Here is a 17,713-nt window from a genome sequence, read left to right on the forward strand (position 1 = left end):
CCTCCTGCCTCAGCCTCCTAAGGAGCTGGGACTATTGGTGTGTACCACTACTTCTAACCAATTTACTTTTTTGTAGGGATGGGGTCTTGTTATGTTGCTCAGGATGGTCTTGAACTTCTGGCCTAAAGCAATCCTTCTATCTCAGCCTCCCAGTGGTTAGATTACAGGCATGAGCCACTGCATCCTGCCTGCTTGGGTTCTAATCTTTACTCTACCACTTACTAGCTATATCATGTTAGGCAAAACTTCACTTCTGTGTTTAGTCTCCTCATCTGTAAAATAGGAGTAATAATAGTACTTACACCTCACAGGATTGTTGTAGTGATCAAATGAAATAAAAATATATATAAATCCCTAGAATCGCCCCTGTTGCAAAGTAAATACTCAATTAGGATTAGCGATGATGATGATGATGATTTTTTTTTTTTGAGTTGGAGTCTCACTCTGTCGCCCAGACTGGGGTGCAGTGGCCACTCCTGGCCACCGCAGCCTCGACCTGCTGGGCTCCAGCGATCCTTCCACCTCAGCCTTCTAAGTAGCCGGAATTACAGGCATGCACTACCACACCCGGCTGATTTTTTTTTTTTTTGCATATAACAAATCATGTGAACTTGGAAGATAGAGGTAGCAGAGATAGGTAGAACAGGCTTTTTAAACAAGGTCTACTGCAGCTGATGCATGGCTTCAAGTTATGCTACATCAAAGCGAACATCCACAGCAAATTCAGAATTGTAAATATTCCATGTCTTTTCCATATGGGGGTTATCCAGTAGCTCTTGTGATAGAGCCTCTTTCCCTTTATAAAACATGTGTGGAACCAGAAATAAAAAGCACATTCATCATAATAATTAGGAAGCATCAGAGAAAAAAACTTCACTTTCACATCAGCATATAGCGGTGGGCAGTTGTATACCTTAATTATTAATTTGTTTTTCTCAGTGTCATGGATGAGCTTACAGTTATTTCCAACGGAGCAGGAAAACACAGTCGTTTTTTTCATTGTTACTTGCATTATTAAATCTTTTCCATCACCTGCTCCAACACCACATATGGAATGAATGATTATTTTTTTGATTACAAGTCGTGCTGCTTCTACATTGTTTTGACCTATTATCCATCTGAGGTACCGCACATATCTTCTCTGAGAAGGAGATTCTACACCCTGATACTTAGTGCCTTTGGATTCATCTGTCTGACGTTTTGCAAAGTCAGCAAAGCTCTCCTTTGCAGGTGAGACCATTCCACTAGCAATAAGGCAGATACAAATCGCTATTCCAGTTCGTCCTTTGCCTCCTTTGCAGTAAATCACTACCACATTGTTGCTATCTTGAGCTGTCCAGTTTCTTACATGGGTGAAGAACGCCATCATATGGTCCAGAATGGGGACATTGTGTTCATCAGTCTCAAGTCTAAAGACCCTTTCATGGATGTACACAGGATAGTATTCTCTTGCACTACAGAGATTGTAGATAAGATAGTGGTCTGCATGTTTTGCATCCAGGAACCGCACGACATCCACAGTAGAATTCCTGCAGGAAGACTGATTTTCACCATGGGGAAATGTTATCATAAAATCTGATCTGTGATGTATCTGAGCCCAAGGTGAAATCCATCCTTCCAACATCTTTTTGACACCAGTTTTCGAAAGTAGCGTATCTGGTGAGCCAGTCGAACAACTCTTAACATGACAGCAAAGCGAAAGATTTGAAATGATCTGAAAAGGCTTGGGGCGATGTTACGAAACTCTGGGTTGTGCCATATGTACAAGACATTAATCGGCAGAGACAACCTGATAATTGCAGCATCTATGATATTGAGGGTCACGGAAAAGTAGAGCTGTGCCCCTTCTGCAAGTACTCGTAGAAAAATATCTACGACAAAGAACATGTCAAATGCCAATGTAATGACTTGCCATCCTGTAGGCATAGGATCTCTAACAGCAACGTCTACCGTCACAATCATCATGCTCGCTAAAGTCATCAGAAGTCCAAATATCCGATATGACAAGGATGACACGATAAATTTGCCTTTTTACTCTTGCCGTTTATTTCTCCAACTTCCCTCTGGGACACACTTTCAGAACCATGCGGGACAGCGATGGTACTTTTGGCTCCATCAGAGCTTTCGTTGTCCGTAGTTGCCTGTGGGTTTATTTCTCCAACTTCCCTCCGGGACACACTTTTAGAACCATGCGGGACAGTGATGGTACTTTTGGCTCCATCAGAGCTTTCGCTGTCTGTAGTTGCCTGTGGGTTTATTTCTCCAACTTTCCTCCAGGACACACTTTTAGAACCATGCGGGACAGTGATGGCACTTTTGGCTCCATCAGAGCTTTCATTGTCCGTAGTTGCCTGTGGGGTTACATCTGCGATTTTCCTCCACTGTACACGACCAGGGCAAGGTGGGATGTTTATTTCTCCAACTTCCCTCCGGGACACACTTTCAGAACCATGCGGGACAGCGATGGTACTTTTGGCTCCATCAGAGCTTTCGCTGTCCATAGTTGCCTGTGGGTTTATTTCTCTGACTTCCCTGCGGGACACACTTTTAGAACCATGCGCGACAGTGATGGTACTTTTGGCTCCATCAGAGCTTTCTTTGTCCGTAGTTGCCTGTGGGTTTATTTCTCCAACTTTCCTCCGGGACACACTTTCAGAAACATGCGGGACAGCGATGGTACTTTTGGCTCCATCAGAGCTTTCGCTGTCCATAGTTGCCTGTGGGTTTATTTCTCCAACTTTCCTCCGGGACACACTTTTAGAACTATGCGGGACAGTGATGGCACTTTTGGCTCCATCAGAGCTTTCGTTGTCCATTATTGCCTGTGGGGTTACATCTGCAATTTTCCTCCACTGTGCACGACCAGGGCGAGGTAGGATAATGTTTATTTCTCCAACTTTCCTCCGGGACACACTTTTAGAACCATGCGGGACAGTGATAGTACTTTTGGCTCCATCAGAGCTTTCGCTGTCGTAGTTGCCTGTGGGTTTATTTCTCCAACTTTCCTCCGGGACACACTTTCAGAACCGTGCGGGACAGCGATGGTACTTTTGGTTCCATCAGAGCTTTCGCTGTCCGTAGTTGCCTGTGGGTTTATTTCTCCAACTTTCCTCCGGGACACACTTTTAGAACCATGCGGGACAGTGATGGTACTTTTGGCTCCATCAGAGTTTTCGCTGTCCATAGTTGCCTGTGGGTTTATTTCTCCAACTTTCCTCCAGGACACACTTTTAGAACCATGCGGGACAGTGATGGCACTTTTGGCTCCATCAGAGCTTTCATTGTCCCTAGTTGCCTGTGGGGTTACATTTGCAATTTTCCTCCACTGTACATGACCAGGGCGAGGTGGGATAATGTTTATTTCTCCAGCTTTCCTCCGGGACACACTTTTAGAACCATGCAGGACAGTGATGGTACTTTTGGCTCCATCAGAGCTTTCGCTGTCCGTAGTTGCCTGTGGGGTTACTTCTGCGATTTTCCTCCAGTGTACACGACCAGGGCGAGGTGGGATAATGATGGTATTAGTGTCTTCCTCAGAGCTTTCTTCATTCTCTTCATTTCGCAGCAGGATTATTTTTGTGTCTTCACGACGGTTTGTTTTTGTAGGGTCACGTGGCTCAGTGCTTGGGTCTTCAGCCCAGCATATTTTTGCAGGGCCAGATGGGTCAGCGATGGTATCAATGTCTTCCTCGGAGCTTTCTTCATTCTTTTCAGTTGGCAGCAGGCTGATGTCATCTCTGGCAGAGCTCTCTGCAGAAGGTGTTTCATCAGTACTATCATTTCCTCTACGGTGGTGAACTGGCCTTGAGCTCTTCATGGTACACTCTTTATCAAATTTAGTTAACAACCTATCCAGTGGTCGCTGGTGGATGTAGTTCACGTGTTCAAAACGGTGGCGAAGGTCCGGGAGGGCTGGAGTGGGCACTGGTGCCGGGTCGGGGATCCCGCCTATCGGAATATACCCGCACAAAGGCGAGGGAGCACCCGATCGGAGTCATGCACCAATGAAAGAAGTTCGGTGCCAGTAATGACTCCACACCTGGCCGGGACCAAGAGATTTATTAAAGCAGCTGTTACAGAGGGGATCTGTAACAGGAAAAAAGAAAGAAGGACAGAGTAAGAGAGAGAGAAAGAGAAACCAAGCAGAGCTGATTTTTTGATTTATTGTAGAGATGAGGTCTCGCTGCCCAGGCGGGTCTCGAACCCGCGGGCTCAGGCAATCCACTCACCTCAGCCTCCCAAAGGCGCGGGATTACAGGCTGAGCCACTGAGCCTGGCTCAGCTATGGTTATTATTATCATCATTTGAAAGACTGTTTTTCTTTTTAAAGAGAGTAAATAAATTATCCTCCTTGTTCCTTAAAAGGAAAAAAGACAAGACATTATATTATAAAGGGGTTTTTTGTTTGTTTGTTTTTTTGAGTTGGAGTCTCACTCTGTCACCCAGGCTGACACACTCATGGCCACCCCACTGTCAACCTGCTGGGCACCAGCAATCCTTCCACCTCAGCCTTCCAAGTAGCCAGAACTACAAGCACGCACTACCATGCCCGGCTAATTTTTTATTTATTATAGAGATGATGTCTCGCCAAGTTGCCTGGGCTAGTCAGGAACCCACAGGCTCAGGCAATCCACTCGCCTCAGCCTCCCAAGGTGCTGGAATTACAGGCTGAACCACTGAGCCTGGCGATAAAGGAGTTCTTTATCAATAAGATGAAGTCATAGAGGCAGTAGACAAGTGATAATAAATCAGTCTTATAAAAAAGAACAGTGAGAGACTGAAGTCTTAAACCAAAATCAGAAAAGCAAAATTCAAGCTCAATTTTCATTTTAAAATAGCTCTAAAATTCCAAAAAACTTGAATTAAAGGTTTCTAGATACCAAAGAGACACAATGAAAGAGACAAAACAACAAAAATCCCATCAACACAGATACAGAATTGGAGAGTGAGATATATGGAGCACATGACACAAAAGACTGACCGAGAATAAACAGAAAGAACAGATATAGACAGGAAAGAAAACAAAAATTCATGCTCTGTTTCCCAGTAATTTGTAAGACTTCCAACCAGCCAGTTTTCCCATCCCCCCCTCTCCTTCTTTCCAGCTCCATGTAACTTACATTGAAAGATGCCAGGGCCTCAGAGACACTCTTCTCAATGAATTCATCAGTGATTCTTCGGGAAGGATGTTCATTAAACACAGAATTCATTAGTGCAATCTTTGCAGCACTCCTCCGGGCCTCAGCTTTTGTGGGACAAAACTAGGTAAGGGAGAAAGAGTGAGAAGATGTATATATGTGCATCAGAGAGAGGAAGGAACAGTGGAAGGGAAACACTTGAGATAGAAGACACTTGAATGCTCTTTAGATAAATCAGTGGTGTTAAGCACACTCTCCAAAGTTTTCATTGCAAACTGGTTGAGATGTTTGGAAATATAATTGTGATTCAACATCCTGAAGTCATTAAGGAACTGGAGACGGCTGCAGCTCATACTAAATTGAATGCAGAATGAGGAAGGCTGCTGAAGTCAGCAAATCATCACTGGACATGAAAAATACCCCCGTTTAAACTGTCAACAGAATTAATTACTCAAAAGCCAGATTCTGGCCAGCTTATTAGAAATCTGTATATTGTTCTCTTGTTCTGTGGACAGGCAATGTTTTTTGGATTCCTTTAGATGATTCAAGATTAGAACAAAGCTGTGTCTAAGGCTCCTTCGACCGAGAAGGCCTCTGGTCTCTACCAGAAACACCCATTTGGGATTCGTGGACTTCACTTTTAGCGGTGAGCAGGTATTTTCTCCAATAGTATAGTAAGCCAAAGGAGCTGTCCCTGAAAAGAGCCTAAGTCTGAAGATTTATAGTCTTTTTTTTCCCTTCAGTGGAAACAAGAAGGAGAGGAGTGACTAGGGGAAGGAAAGCTGACCTGAGAAAAGCAAGAAAAAATTATAAATGAATTCATGTTTTTACATTGTATCCAACATAAGTATCATAGAACAAATTTGATCTTCTGAAGTCCTAAATCATTCAACTTCAGATCCCTAGCCACCATAGTATTCCTTTATTTATTTACTTGAGTCAGGGGTCTTACTTTGTCACCCAGGCTGGACTGCAGTGAGTGGCACAATCACGTCTCACTGCAACCTTGACCTCCTGGGCTCAGGCCATCTTTCTGCCTCAGCATCCCAAGTAGCTGAGACTACAGGCATGTGCCATTACACCTGGCTTATTTTTTATTTTTTTGTAGAGACAAGGTCTCACTATGTTGCTTAGGCTAGTCTTGAATTCCTGGGCCTCAGTCTCTAAAAGTACTGGGATCACAGGCATGTGCCACTGTACCTGGTCATAGAATTCCTTTATAATTCATCTTTACTGGCCGCCTCAAAGGCCACTATGTCCTTTGTCACTTATGATTAAGATTAGAAGAAAGGATGAAAATGATGTTGCAGTTTTAAAAAGAAGACCAGGATATATTCAGGACTTAACCATCTTAACTATCAGTAATTCCTCATTTCCGTTAGCTCTACAGTCCCTTCTGAGACAGCATATGAAGCGTGGTACATTATCCTTAAGTCTTCTTGCTTCTTCAATTTCTCTGTTTCTGTTTCTCTATTACTAGCCTAATGCCTACTCTACTCAATAGTGCTGTTTCTAAAAAGAAAACCACCAGGAGAATTTCACTTGCCAAAGTGGATATAAAAGGTATAAGCTAAAGGAGCCAAGGTAGATAATTCTACTCTTTCAGAAAAATAACAGAAATCAAATTACTATGTTTCAGTTATAGGTATCATCATAAAATTTTCAAATAATTACACAACAATGTGATGAGGTAAAAAGAAGGAAAGACCTTATTTTCTAAGAGAGACATCCATCATGCTGGGCATAGATTTATTTCTCTAAAATGGCTAAAGTTCTGAGGGAAAACATTTAATTAACTGATTTGACATGAAGCTTGATTAGGACTGTTTCTGTTCTAGGCAGGAGCTGAGTTCTCATTCATGCAACAGACATTGTAATTGCCTACTATGTGCTTGGCACTGAGTTGGATAGTGGGGATGTAACAAGAAAGAAGACAGACACAATCTCTGCTTCCATGGAATATAGTCCACCAGGAGAGACAAACAGTTATTATGTGTTAAAATAAGTGATAGGTAGGGGAAGTTTAAGGTGCTGTGGGAGCACACAGCAGGAGTTCTAACCTTGTCTAATGGTTACAGAAACCATGTGGAAAACAGAATAAAGGTGTTTATCATCTTTTCTAAATTCCTATTCATACTCTTATGTTGACATTTCACACTAGTTCATAATAATTTCTCATTACCCATAATAGCAACTATTCTTTTCATCATCATAGGTTTTTCACTTAATTACAGAGTGTTAGTAGTAGAGAATACTAGAAATAATCTAACCTATCTGCTTCATGTTATAGTTGGGGAAAGTGAGGCCCAGAGAAGTTACCTGACCTGCCCTTCATTCAGGGGAATGAGAATTGGATCTCCTAACTCTTAGATTAATACTGTTTCAATCATATGTAGTCCCTCCCCTTTGATCTCTTAGAGAACTCAAATATTGCTTTCTTTAGTAACTGCCCATGAAATAAGCACCTAGGGAATAAGGAATATTGCTCTGTATCCTCAAGAAGAGATGGCAGGAAGTTGGAATGAAATAAATGAAGTAAATGAAGTAACAGAAGCCAAATCAGAGCATGGTTTGGGTGCTGGTAGTCTGACATACTGAACAAGGGCATGTGAATAACTACTCAAATACAAAGTGGGTTTGAGTTTTTGAAAGGAAAGCATGCTGCTGAGGTTCCTTTGTGGTCAAATGACCCTCAGATGCTTGCCAGAATGATTTGCCCCAAATTGGTTTAGGTCCTCAAATGAGTGATTTCAGAGAGATTTAATGGCTAAAGTGGTAGAGAAAGCCCTTACTTGCACTTAAGCATTTACCTTTGCTGCTGCCACCTCACAGCTCTTACCTGGAAACTCCCAAAGCAACTTCCCCCAGGCAGGGTGACATAGCAGACATAGGGAGGGCTGTTGGAGGGAACCATCTCATAAACCACTAGAGCCCCATTCTTCAAGTCAGCCCCACGGGACTGCTTCATCTGCCAGAATTCTTGAAGTGCCTCCACCACATTCACTACAAAAAGAGAAGAACAGTTCAGTACAGTATCTGTAATCGCTACCTATGTTAAGAGTCTGCCCCTTTCCTCCCTACCTACTACTACTTAGACCTATTTAAATTAATAAACTTAAACTGGGATTAAGTTAATTTGCATAGAATGTCAGAATATGCCTGACCTCCTCCCCCATTTCTCTAGTTCACATTTTGATTTAGTCCTAGAATAACTTAAATATTGAGAGCAGAGTTTCCAGTGTCAGTAGACCATTATCACTGCCTGATGAAATATAAATAGACTGTGGTGGTTGTGAGCATGCCACTGCACTCCAGCCTGGGCAACAGTGAGACTCTGACTCAAAAAAAAAAAAAAAAAAAAAACAGACATGGTGGCTCACACCTGTAATCCCTGCACTTGGGGAAGGCAGAGGCAAGAGGATTGCCTGAGCCCAGGGGTTTAAGACCAGGGCGGGTAACTTAGCAAGGCCTCATCTCTACAGTAAATAAAAAAATTAGCCAGGTATGGTGGTGCACGCCTGTGGTTCCAGCTACTTGGAAGGCTGAAGTCGAAGGATTGCCTGAGCCCAGCAGGTCGAGGCTGTGGTAGCCATAAGTGTGCCACTGCACACTAGCCTGGGTGACAGAGTGAGACTACTACTCTAAAATTCTATGTCTCTGGCTGATACTATTCACCTTCCCTGAAAGTCTCTCATGCCTGCTAAAATCACTTTCTCAAATGCCTTATATCTAGCAATCTGATAGCTATGGATCTTTTACGAAACAAATAGTGACTCAATCTATATTACTGGAACCAAGGCACTCTAACTCTGCAGCTCTAAACTGAAAAAGTCTTTAATGATTCAATCCAGAAACCCATTAATTTTCCAAAAAGGGGAAGGGGCATCCAACAGCTTTTAGAAGATGTTAAATTTTATTATAGTTATGATAGTGCTCCGAGCATAAATAACAGCAAGTGCAAAGGGTTAGTGACAGCAGGGAACATGGTGAATAAAGGGACTAAAAAAAGGCCATTGTGGCTATGAAAGAGAGTAAGAGGAAGAGCAAAGCAGATGAGGTTCCAAGAAGAGGAAGGGACAAGACCAAGTAGGACCTCTTAGGCCATGGTTTTTTGTTTTGTTTGTTTGGTTGGTTGGGTTTTTTGGTTTTTTTTTTTTGAGTTGGAGTCTCACTCTGTCATCCAGGCTGGAGTGCGGTGGCACGCTCATGGCTACGCCAGCGTCGATGAGCTCTGGCAGTTCTTCCTCCTCAGCCTTCCAAGTAGCCAAAACTACAGGCACATGCTACTGTGCCTGGCTAATTTTTTTTATTTGTTGTAGAGATGAGGTCTTGCCAAATTGCCCATGCTGGTCTCCAACCTGCAGGCTTAGGCAATTCACTCACCTCGGCCTCCCAAAGTGCTGGGATTACAGACTGAGCCACTGGCTGGGTTTTGTTTTGTTTTTTCGAGTCAAGGTCTCACTCTGTTGCCCAAGCTGAGTACAGTGGCCCAATCACTGTTCACCACAGCCTCCAACTCCTGGGCTCAAGCAATTTAGGCTATGTTAGAGTATTGGCTTCATTCTAGTGCAACAAGAAGTATCTGAAGGATTTTAAACAGAAGGAGGGATGAGATCAGTTTGTCTTTTAAAAGGATCATTTTGACTCTAGGATTACAAATATTTCAAACAGCTTCAACTAAAGCCTTATAATAATAAGTTATCATGTGTTCTCCAATATCTTACAACATGACCATTCTCTTACTCTTAATTACAACAAGGACTCATTCATTCTTTCATATTGCCTTAATTCAAATCTACCAAGAAGACACCAAGAAGGGATAGACATTGCAGAAGATGTACTGTGGAGGAAAGAGGAGAAGGCCGGGAGAGGTTTCACATAACAGTGAATGTCTGACCACCTGTGGAGGAGAGGGAAGGAAGGAGGTTTGGATATGAAAGTCTCAGACCACAGCTTATTTTCCAGAAAGGTTTGACCAAGTCAGTGGAAGTCATCATGCCAATGGAATCCCACATCTCACCAGCAAGTACCTGTGTTAATACCCCTGCTGTACTCAGTCATTGGCTAGGAGCAGCCTACAGGAAACGTGGCCTCAGTGCAAATGTGTTGATGGACCCAGAGGGGGCAGTAGTTCAGGCTGTTCGTTATGCTCACTGCAGAAGGAGATCTGAACAGTACATTTCATGGCTGTCATACACACATTAGCAAAAATTTGAGAACTTAGTAGATACATGGCTCTATTCTAAGAATTAGAGATGCAAAGAGTAACACACATTCCTTGCAAACAAGTGGCTCACCCCTATAATCCCAGCACTTTGGAACGCTGAGGCAGGAGGACTGCTTGAGCCCAGGAGTTTGACACCAACTTAGGCAACATAGTGAGACCTCGTCTCTATTTAAAAAAATCAAAAAATTTGCCTGGCATGGTGGTGTGCGCCTGTAGTCCCAGCTACTCAGGAGGCTGAGGTGGAAGGATCACCTGAGCCCAGGAGGTCAAGACTGTGATGAGCTGTGATTGTGCCACTATACTCCAGCACAGGCAACAGAGGAAGGCCAAAAAAATAAAAAGAAAAAAAAAGCTAGTGGCCAATAATAAGTTGTAATAAGTTATTTCACATGCTCTGCAACTGAAACAGACACCCCATGTAACAGCCTGAGTCTGAAAAGCAGTATAAGCTCTTTTCTAATACCCTGTAAGACAGCATAAAAAGGAAACTTTCAGCCGGGCTTGGTGGCTCAGCCTGTAATCCCAGCACTTTGGGAGGTTGAGGTGAGTGGATTGCCAGAGCCCGTGGATTCGAGACCCGCCTGGGCAACTTGGCGAGACCTCATCTCTACAATAAGTCAAAAATTAGCCGGGTGTGGTAGCGTGTGCCTGTAGTTCCAGCTACTTGGAAGGCTAAGGCGGAAGGATTGCCGGAGCCCAGCAGGTCGAGGCTGCAGTGGCCGGGAGCGGCCACTGCACTCCAGTCTGGATGACAGAGTGAGACTCCAACTCAAAAAAAAAAAAAAGAAAAGGAAAGGAAACTTTCTTTTCCACCCTTGGTTTTGGCAAGGGTTCTTCAAAGGTCACTACTGCCCAGAAAACTTAGTCATCTTTGTTCCTTCCATTGAGATCTTTCAGCCTCAGTTCCCTGTTTGAGACAATTTAGCACAATGCACCGAGTGACAGCTCTCCTGACATACAAACAACAGGGAGAATATTGGAGTAAAGAGGAAGGGGAGGAGACCATCATAGTTGATAAGGTTTTATTACAAAGTTTATATCCACCCTGGGCAACATAGCAAAACCTCATCTCTACAAAAAATAAAAATTTAAAAAGCAGCCAGGTGTGGTGATGTGTACCTGCAGTCCCAGCTACTTGGGATGCTGAGATAGAAGGATCGCCTGAGCTCAGGGGAGTCTTATTTCAGAAGTGTGAGTATGAAATAAGGAACTGGGCAAAGTGGTTAAGAAAAAGCTATTAACTGTTATCTGCATTTGAAAATGCTGATAGACTCATTCATTTTTGGGGCTAGAAGAATTTCAGAATATCCAGTTCATACTAAGAAAGGGCAAGATGGCTTGTTCAACATCACACAGAGTTGGGGCATGAATCTAGACATTTTGATGGCAACGTTCTTTCTAATTTAAAATCTTAACCCAGGGTCCAAGGTCTAGTCCATAGTTGAGTTTCATGGGGTTCACAAACTCCCTAAAACTTAAGTAAAATTATGTATATATGTGCATATGAGTATTTGTATATATACATATGACAGGTGCCCACAGCTTTTATCAGATTTTGGTGAGGAACCATGGATATAATGGTTTACATAAGAATTTTAAAGAATCATGAAGTGGGTGGGTAAGAATAACAGAGACATGCACATTTGACAGCTACAGTTGCTTTCTGAAAGTCACTGACAAGAAAGACCAAGATAGTGAGGAATATGTAGGTGCTTATACCCTGATGCTGAACAACCACACAAAAAGAGATAATTTGTTTTTTGCCTTTAGGAGAGAAAATATTAGGTGAATGTCTAATTGGAATGAAAGGTACAAATTAAATAAAAACATTGAAACACTATATGAAACTACAGTAAAAATTTTATATCATAAGAATAAATACAATTTTGTGATGGGGAGCAAGGATGAAGAGATAATAGATAGTGAACTTGAGAGATGGGTAAAAATGTTCTCCCTTATTATACAGAATGATGAGAATAGCCTGACCCAGCTTAATTCACTTATTATTGAAGATAGGGAAGCTGGGTAGCAATATTTCATTTGGCATTTCAATTTTTAGAAGATGCTTCTGCCCCTGAATAGCCCACGGTGCAAGTTTCTTTGGAAGAGAGGCAAAGTAACAGTGACTTTGGGAAGGTACTCTGGTAGACTGAATAACATCCCCTGCCAAGATGTTCATGTCCTAATCCTTGGAAACTGTGAATGTTACCTTATCTGGCAAAGATTTTGCAGATGTATGTAAATAGTTTGAGATGGGGGGATTATCTAGATTTTCTGAGGGGACCCAAATGTAATCACAAGGTTTGTTATAAGAGGGAGGCAGATTTGACAAAACACAGAAGAGGAGAAGGCATTGAGGCAGAAATTGTAGTGATGTAGTTACAAACTAAGGAATGTCAGCAGCAACCAGAAGCTGGTAGAAGCAAGGAATGGATTCTCCCCTTAGAGCTTCTGGAAGGAGAATGGTCCTGCCAACACCTTGATTTTGACCCAGTAAGACTGATTTTGGACTTCTGGCTTCCAAAACTATGAGAATAAATTTCTGTTGTTTTAAGCTACCAAGTTTGTGAAAATTTGTTTCAACAGCCATAGGAAACTAGTACAGGGACTAATCCAGCATTTCCAAAAGTTGGAAATATTCAGACCAATCAGTGTAACTCTGATCACTTACAGAAAAAGAAGCTGTCTGTGATTCCGAGGAAAAGGAACTAAACAAAATCTACACAAGAGTCAATTGTTCAGTTTAGTGGAGTGACTGGGCAAAATCTCCCATCATGCAGATGTACGGTAACATAAAGGGATAGCAATAATTCCAAAACAACAGGTTTGAAGCAGGAAATATAGCAATTACAAAGCAAGGAAAGTAGGTTGTTCAATCATGCCATTTTAGGGATTGTCAGATGTCAAACAAGAGAATGAGACTGTATGCCATGTAGAAAAGGGGGGCAAAGGAAATAGTAATACTGACAATACCTGATATTTGCACAGTTTTCTGGTATTTCCAAATTCATAAGAATAGCAGCCACTCTGAGTACTATGTGCTACATGCTTTACATTCATTATCTCCTTTGATCCACCAAAAACTGTCAGGATAGGTATTATAATACCTGTTTTACAAAAAGGTAAGCGAGGAATAGGTCAGAAGTGGCACAACCATGATTTAGAAACAATGTTGGTTTGGCTCCAAAGCCAACCCTTTTTGTATTGTACTGTCCTACTTTATTATTTCATTAATCCTCATGTTCTGTGAGCCCCATCAAGACAGGGACTAAATATCAGCCTTGTTCACCACTGCATCTAGAGAGGTTAAGGAATTTCTCCAAGATCTCACAGCCACTATTTGCCAGGGCTAGGTCCTCTGATTCCAAATTCAATGTACCATATGAAGGACCAAAAAAACCCCTGGGATGTTTTTATTTAAAATTGTGTATTTATTCTTACATGTTTAAACTTTAGTCAACTTCAGAGTACTCTCTGTCTGATACAATACACCTATCAAGATATTTTTTACACTGCTCAAAACAATTTTTGAACATGTCAATGTTGATGTCTTTTAGTGCTTCTGCTGTTTTTTGTTTCACTTCTTCCACATTGGCAAAACATTTCCCTTTGAGGATTTTTTTCAAAAGTCACTTGGGGCAAGATTGGGTGAATAGGGAGGATGGGACACGGGGCTCATGCCATTTTTGGCCAAAAACTGCTGAACATTCAGTGCAGTGTGGGCACGTGTGCTTGTAAATCACCCATCATGAAATGGGCAAGCCAGGCTCAGTGGCTCAGCCTGTAATCTCACGCTTTGGTTTATTGTAGAGATGAGTGGATTGCCTGAGCCCGCGGGTTTGAGACCTGCCTGGACAACTTGGCAAGACCTCATCTCTACAATAAACCAAAAAATTAGCTGGGCGTGGTAGCGCGTGCCTGTAGTTCCAGCTACTTGGAAGGCTGAGGCGGAAGGATCGCTGGAGCCCAGCAGGTCAAGGCTGCAATGGCCAGGAGTGGCCAGTCTGGGCGACAGAGTGAGACTCCAACTAAAAAAATAAAAAATAAGCCGGGCTCGGTGGCTCAGCCTATAATCCCATGCCTTGGGAGGCTGAGGTGAGTGGATTGCCTGAGCCTGCGGGTTCAAGACCCACCTGGGCAACTTGGTGAGACCTCATCTCTACAATAAAATAAAAAAATAAAAAATGAATAAATGGACAAATGCATTGAAAGAATATGCAAAAAAAATTCACTAAAGCCGAATGCAACCTCTCACAAATGTTAGCTAATGCCGATGGGTTCCTAGGAGGAGGAGGCCTCTACTTCAAGGGGCCCATCCTCCAAAAGATAATTCTGAGATTTTTGGGGGTTACCCCTTGAAAAGTGATTAAGATCTTACAGCATACAGAACTATATGGGTATTGTGACTGGATGGGTGAGGGAGGAGATAAAGGGTAAACAGGTGAAACAGGGTTTTTTTTTTCTTTTTAAAATAAATGCTGAGGTCCTTCATAAGTGAAGGTAAATCTAAAGACTAACTGGAGAAGGTAAATTTGGAGTGTTCAGGAAAAGATGAAAGATGTGAAATAAAGATGATGCACTGCTGGGCTCGGTGACTCAGCCTGTAATCCCGTGCTTTGGGAGGTCAAGGTGAGTGGATTGCCTGAGCCCGCGGGTTCGAGACCTGCCTGGGCAACTTGGCGAGACTTCATCTCTACAATAAGTCAAAAAATTAGCCGGATGTGGTAGCGCGTGCCTGTAATTCCGGCTACTCGGAAGGCTGAGGCGGAAGGATCGCCAGAGCCCAGCAGGTCGAGGCTGTGGTAGCTGGGAGCGGTCACTGCACTCCAGTCTGGGTGACAGGGTGAGACTCCAACTCAAAAAAAAAAAGATGATGCACTAAAGCATTGGTGGGTGAGGGAATATTCTAGGCAGAGACCAAAGTGAATTGTATTCAAGAGAATACAGCCATCCCCAGATACCATGCCATCAGTCACAAGGGTATTTAAGTACATGCCAATGGCAGCTTTGACTAAGAAGTGAAGCAGAATAAGTGATTCCATGTGGTGAAGGGCTTCTGAGCCAAATCGGCAGAGATTCTGCTTGCCTGAAGCTGAACTATCTGCCAGCTGGACATCCAGACTGGAAATGAGAAACTCAAGAATAATGAGAAAGATTGCGATGGGAGGTGGGGAGGCTGGAGAGAGAATCATCACCACAGAGGCAAGCCTGTCTGACTGTTCTTTGTCAGCACAATCCCCTTGTTTTCTCATCCTTGCTAAGGAAATGAAAGTTTTTACAGGACACCCAGTTTAGAAGCCAAACCAAAGGCTCTCTAGGTAACACAGATGAGAAAAAGAGTATACTCTATACTTTTAATAACCTCTGAAAATTTCCAAGAGGAAGGCTTCAGATTTAGAGTGACTACTACTGGCTACTTCTGTGCCCAGAGGCAAAGACCTTCCCTGGATCTTGACTTAAAGAGACCTGAAGCAGCAGGATAGTAGTTAATGGCAGTTCTGTCACATGGCCTTATTAAATCTAGGAATTAAACTGGAAAAATATATTTCTTCATGGTGAATTTTGTAATCATATTTATGTGTAGCCCCAGCACTTAGCAGAGTGCTGGAGTTACAGGTGTCCAAATTGTGTGAAGAACAAAGGGAAACTGACGGTAAATGTATCATTAGGCATACATAGCAAAATGGCTCTAGAAACCTGTTTTCCTTGGGAATTTTGGGTTTATACCATCAGGACTTAAGAGTGAGAGAATATAAAACATGTTATTTTTAAGGAACTATAACCAGCAAATTTGAGATAATAATCATTTTAGGTACCCATTATTATGTCAGTTGTAATAACAGTACACATCCTAACCCTTGAGGAAACCGAAGCTCAATGAGGTTAAGTCCCTTCCCCAAAGACATAGCTGGGAAGTGACAGAGATGTCTGAAGCCTATACTCTTTTTTTTTTTTTTTTTTTTTGAGTTGGAGTCTCACTCAGTCGCCCAGACTAGAGTGCAGTGGCCGCTCCCAGCCACCGCAGCCTCGACCTCCTGGGCTCCGGCGATCCTTCCGCCTCAGCCTTCCAAGTAGCTGGAACTACAGGTGCGCGCTACCACACCCGGCTAATTTTTGATTTATTGTAGAGATGAGGTCTCGCCAAGTTGCCCAGGTGGGTCTCGAACCCGCGGGCTCAGTCAATCCACCCACCTCAGCCTCCCAAAGTGCTGGGATTACAGGCTGAGCCACCAAGCCGGGCTGCCTATGCTCTTTTTACTACACTTTCTCAACAACAACAAAGTCTACAGAGAATGCCCTGCAACCGCCTCTGTATTATTGTTAAATTAGAAAGTTAAAGGTATAGTCACTTCCAGGTCAACCTGGACCTGGCCAAGCAAACAGAAGTGATGTCTTGGAAATTCTGAATTTAAATTCTATATCCTACACGCTTTCCTATATACTCCTTGTTACTTAGACTATAAATCTGGAACTTGAACTCAAACAGAAAATTCTACACTGGTTAAACAAAAACAACAAAGAAAATCCTCACATCCTCCTTCACAGAAATTAGGCACTTTTAAGATGAAGACTTCTAACCAAAATAGGGTTTCTAGCTGGCTCATTTCCACAGAATTTAACATTGAGAGAGCCAAGGCCTGAGATTTATCCTCAGTTTCTGGGCAAGGGCCAGGAAAACAGAGCCAGACAGGCAGAAGGGCCGGAGTGGTGAGTCTCCATACTAAAAAGGACACCAAAATAAGGCACTAAGCCACAGGAAGCGGGTGTGGGCTCAATTATTATGAGTGACCTGTGAAGGCATTAACTAATTCCTCAGCAAATCTGAAGTTTCATTGAAATTTCGGAGTGAAGATAAGCAAAGAAAAAGTCATGGTTAAGGAGATGGAGTAAACTAACGGGGGAGTCCAAGAATTGCTGAGATCACAGAGGAAAGATTGAGAGGGTATGGATGAGAAATTGGATCTGAGATAAAGGCCAGGATCCCACACAATGGGGACTGGCTTTCAAAGACAGAGAAGTGTTAAGGCATCAAGCTGAAGGAGAAATTCCATTTCTAAAGGAGAAAGGGTTGGGAAGAAAAGAGGATTGTGTCTGAAACAGGGGGTCCCTGGAGAATATACTAATAACTCGGGAAAGAGGAAATATGAGGCTTAAACGTGTGTGTACGCGTGCGCGCGCCTGTGCGTGTGCATGTGTGTATCCCAGAAGGAAACTCCCCAAAAGGAAATGCATGTGAGGGCTCCACGCCAGGAAGAGCGATCCGGGAGGACTGTGGGAGCAAGGCTCCCTTACAGAGGGTGTCCCGCAGGAGGCCAGACCCGCAGACTCACCTCGGCCATAGCCCTGC

General features: G+C 42.9%; 1 protein-coding gene and 1 pseudogene across 1 annotated transcript in view; both read right to left on the reverse strand.

Annotated features, from left to right (window-relative positions):
* LIX1L (limb and CNS expressed 1 like) overlaps window positions 1-17,713 on the reverse strand; it is a 28,420-nt gene that overhangs the window by 10,227 nt on the left and 480 nt on the right. Inside the window, exons 2-4 of the mRNA XM_008066035.2 lie at window positions 17,697-17,709; window positions 7,978-8,141; window positions 5,121-5,261 (exon numbers count right to left, since the gene is read on the reverse strand). Of these exons, the coding sequence (XP_008064226.2) occupies window positions 5,121-5,261; window positions 7,978-8,141; window positions 17,697-17,709 (318 nt within the window). The remainder of the gene's footprint in view (window positions 1-5,120; window positions 5,262-7,977; window positions 8,142-17,696; window positions 17,710-17,713) is intronic.
* LOC103268459 lies at window positions 690-1,965 on the reverse strand (annotated as a pseudogene).

Source organism: Carlito syrichta, unplaced genomic scaffold, assembly GCF_000164805.1.
Source record: "Carlito syrichta isolate Samal-C Ts95f unplaced genomic scaffold, Tarsius_syrichta-2.0.1 Scaffold308835, whole genome shotgun sequence".
NCBI lineage: Eukaryota > Metazoa > Chordata > Mammalia > Primates > Tarsiidae > Carlito > Carlito syrichta.